The following is a 3,351-nucleotide window of genomic DNA, read 5'->3' on the forward strand; positions in this document are numbered from 1 at the left end:
TAGCAGCAGATAAGCACAGTGCATAAAAATGTGAGGCAAATCATTTAAACTGTTGGGGTGACATAATTGCAGAAGAAAATAAGCAGTGTCGTACGGCACTGGATCAACCAAAACCATATCACTGTGTAGTCATACAAGATTCGTTTAAAAACACATGCCTGTTCTGTGTTGACAGTGATAATAAGAAATAAACAAAAATGCGAAGACAAATAGATGGTGCAGCACATACCTTGTTAGGATGATGCGATGGCACCTCTACACTACCTCCTCCCCAACCTCCCGGACACTAAAGCCGTGTCACTGTCTTCTCTCACCACCTTGTACTCCTCGCAGATTATGTTGGGGAGCATGTTCAGAAAGCGTTGAAAGTAATAACATGTCCAGAAAGTTAAGCCAGAGATTTCTACTAAAGGTGTGCAGTACTAAATGCGGTACCACAAGGTCACGCAACGAGTCTCAATGTAATCACCTCACAAAACATGCATGTTTTTCCTCATAGAAGATGGCATCTATAGTATCACATTTTTAATGCAGCAGACTGCATCAAGATGAAGTAACATATCAACTTATTCCAATGCCTAAGCATTTGGTTTTAATAACAACCAAAAAGGTGGCACAGATATACTTTTCAAACTTAATACATATTTCCTCAATTTGGTAACAGTACAAACTTCATTGAAGGGAAAGCAAGAGTACAGACTTGGTAACTACAGAATTATGGAGTTCAGGAACTCCTTCCGACTAAAGATGATAGGAGGTGATTTCCAAACTACATATAAGAATATCATGCAAATCATTTTTCAGTTAGGACCGGAAGTGAATCACAGCAGGCGAAGTCAAACCCAACCCTTCAGCCGTTCGTTTCCTCTCCTCGACAGTCCGTGGATATCTTGATTGATAAACCTTGTCACCACAGCGCCCACACAGCTTCCTGTCGTACAGAGATATCTCTGTTATATTAACCGCATGTTCCACAACACACCTGATGTATCGCTTAAAATTGTCGTTGGGTTGGAAGCCGTAGATGGTGAGCTTAGCCAGATTCTTGTGCTTGAAATCAGGAGCATATGGCTTCCACTTCACGTCTGCCTTTTCGCAGTAACCATATTTCTTCCGGAACTCTTTGTTTGTCATCATTATGCACCAATGATCCCATACTGTAATGCACAGCTCTTTTAGGGAGGGTGCAGCTTCAATAATAAACATTGTCCAAGCTAAATCACATCCTTCAGGAAGGTTGTCCAGATTCACATGCTGTAGTTTGCTGAGCACAGGCTTGAGCATTTTTGGGCATTCTGGTACAACCCAAATCTGTAACCGAAAAAACAATTTAAAAATTCAGGGCAAGTTGCATATAAATCAAATTCCAAACTGGCAGATAAGATAAGACCCACTTAAGTTAATATTGCTACATATATATAACCATCATAGATTGAGAATGGACAGATATGATTCAAATGATTAATGAGTACCTTTTCACTTTGAAAATCCAGATGCAGATCACTTATGGAATGAACATCAGCAAGAAGCTGACTTAACTCAAGAATCTTATCAGAACTGACGCCAACTTTAGTGAGGCTCAGCCTTGAAAGCTGTGGTACAAGGCCAAAATACACAGGATGTTCAGAAGAGCACCAATTATTATAGCTCACCCGTTGGAGTTTGGGCAGACATATCAACTCAACTCTCTCAAATCTCCCAAGGTCAACCTCGAGCTCAATAAGTTGAGCATGTTCTACTTGCAGCACAGAATGGATCCCTGAGTCGCAATGGATTAAACGCAAAGACTCCAAGAGCTTGCAAGTGCTGAGGATGTTTGGGATGTCCTGTTCACCGAACCTCATATTACGCAGCCACAGGCGCCTGAGGCCAGCAAATGCATCCGGACAAGCACCAACAAAATTATTGAACAGCTTAGCATTCTGGAGGAGATCGGCAGGAGTGCAGTTCCTATAAGCCTTCTCCGTTATAATCTCAAACTCAGCTGCTTCAACCTTCTGGGTTGACATGGCGTGGGCGACAGATCTTCCAATGGTGAGAGAGTCACGATCCATCAAAATGAATCTGATTTTGAGATTGCGGATGGTGATTTCCGGGTTCCTCGTGCCCAAGATGCTATCAGTTACATGAGCCACGGCACGGTTGATTTGGGGCATTTTATCATGGTCATATTTGATGGAACTAATACTTAGGAAGAACTGTGAGAGCATGGTGGGGAGCTTCAGCAGTTGCTTGGAGAGAATGCAGGTCCTTATGGCATCGAGTGTGTCCACCCTCTCCAGAATGTTGAGCAGAAGGTCATTGGGCAGCTTGCTAAGCCTGTCTTCGCTTGCCTTGCTAGCAGCGGCTTCGTTGCGAGTTGCTTTTTGCGTTGCATTTAGCTGGAACAACAGATAATCAGCCTTTTGAGGATGAACCTTAGGTGAAGGACAAACACCAGGCACACTTACATTGCGCCTGCGACGACCATTCTTGTTGCCAGCAGCGGCTTCATTGCGAGCTGATTTCTGCATTGCATTTAACAGTAAAAAAACAACAAATCAGCAGCCTAGCCATGAGGACGAATCGAAGGGAAGGACAAACATCAGGCACAAAAGAAGCAGCACTTACATTGCGTCTGCGGCCACCGCTTTGGTTCATGCCTGATCGGATCACCAAGTATCTTTAACGTATCTACCTTATTGGATCTGTGACAACAGCTAATCCCTGAGCTGCCCTTATTCGAGTCCCCCCTCCTCCTCCTCCTCTGTTTATTTAGACCGCCGCAACAAAGCAGACTGATCGCCCCTCCTACTCCGACTCGGCTGGGTCTCCTCCAAAAGGGAGGAGATTATTCAGAGGAGAGGGAGGAGGATCCGGATTACAACTTCTCAACAGACAGACTCCGAATAAAAATCACTCCTTTTGGGCTGCCCTCGCTGCACAATCCGAAATCGGCCTCCTCTCTTCCCCTATTGCGCAAGGAAATCAAATCTTCTCCCGCCTCCGTCTCCCGCGAGATTATTTCCCACGGAATGCAGCCAGGCATAATTACCCAAGCAGCAGAGGTGGTGGCCGGCGGCGGACGGCAGGGGCAGGGGTCGGGGTTGTCACAGCGGATGGCAGCGGAGGAGAGTGGTGGGTGTCAGGACTCAGGACCTTGACAGCCTATTCCTGTTAACTGAAGAACATGACACCTGCACTGAAGAAATAGAGTTCAGTCTCTGGTAATCGGACGGCTGGGATCAAACGAGTTAAGTGGACATCGACGGCTCACCAGTTTCCTGTTCACCGTCATCCGTTGCCGCCACCAGCCAGACAGTAACAGTGACCAACGACTCCTTCCGTTCCAAGCCATCGCCACCTGCTCCC

The 3,351-nt window shown here is 45.6% G+C and overlaps 1 protein-coding gene across 2 annotated transcripts; it reads right to left on the minus strand.

The window, feature by feature from the left end:
• Positions 1 to 633: 633 nt before the first annotated feature.
• LOC123134803 (uncharacterized) lies at positions 634 to 3,137 on the minus strand. 2 transcript variants are annotated; one of them, XM_044553973.1, is made up of 4 exons: positions 2,611 to 3,136; positions 2,451 to 2,507; positions 1,473 to 2,381; positions 634 to 1,311 (listed from the first exon to the last, which is right to left on the minus strand). In XM_044553973.1, the coding sequence occupies exons 1-4, from the start codon at positions 2,638 to 2,640 to the stop codon at positions 805 to 807; spliced, it is 1,503 nt and encodes a 500-aa protein (XP_044409908.1). In that variant the 5' UTR covers positions 2,641 to 3,136; the 3' UTR covers positions 634 to 804. The 2 variants fall into 2 exon arrangements, with proteins under 2 accessions (XP_044409908.1, XP_044409907.1); XM_044553972.1 differs by having other exon boundaries at positions 1,473 to 2,507; positions 2,611 to 3,137.
• Positions 3,138 to 3,351: the final 214 nt, after the last annotated feature.

Source organism: Triticum aestivum, chromosome 6B, assembly GCF_018294505.1.
Source record: "Triticum aestivum cultivar Chinese Spring chromosome 6B, IWGSC CS RefSeq v2.1, whole genome shotgun sequence".
Taxonomy (NCBI): domain Eukaryota; kingdom Viridiplantae; phylum Streptophyta; class Magnoliopsida; order Poales; family Poaceae; genus Triticum; species Triticum aestivum.

Bases quoted from the DNA above. Each gene is read 5' to 3' on its own strand.
- LOC123134803 (XM_044553972.1), bottom strand. From the start codon at position 2,640: ATGAACCAAAGCGGTGGCCGCAGACGCAAT. The intron at 2,508-2,610 runs GTAAGTGCTGCT...AATGCAATGCAG, and splicing joins GCGGTGGCCGCAGACGCAAT to AAATCAGCTCGCAATGAAGC. The intron at 1,312-1,472 runs GTACTCATTAAT...TTTCGGTTACAG, and splicing joins TGGATTTTCAAAGTGAAAAG to ATTTGGGTTGTACCAGAATG.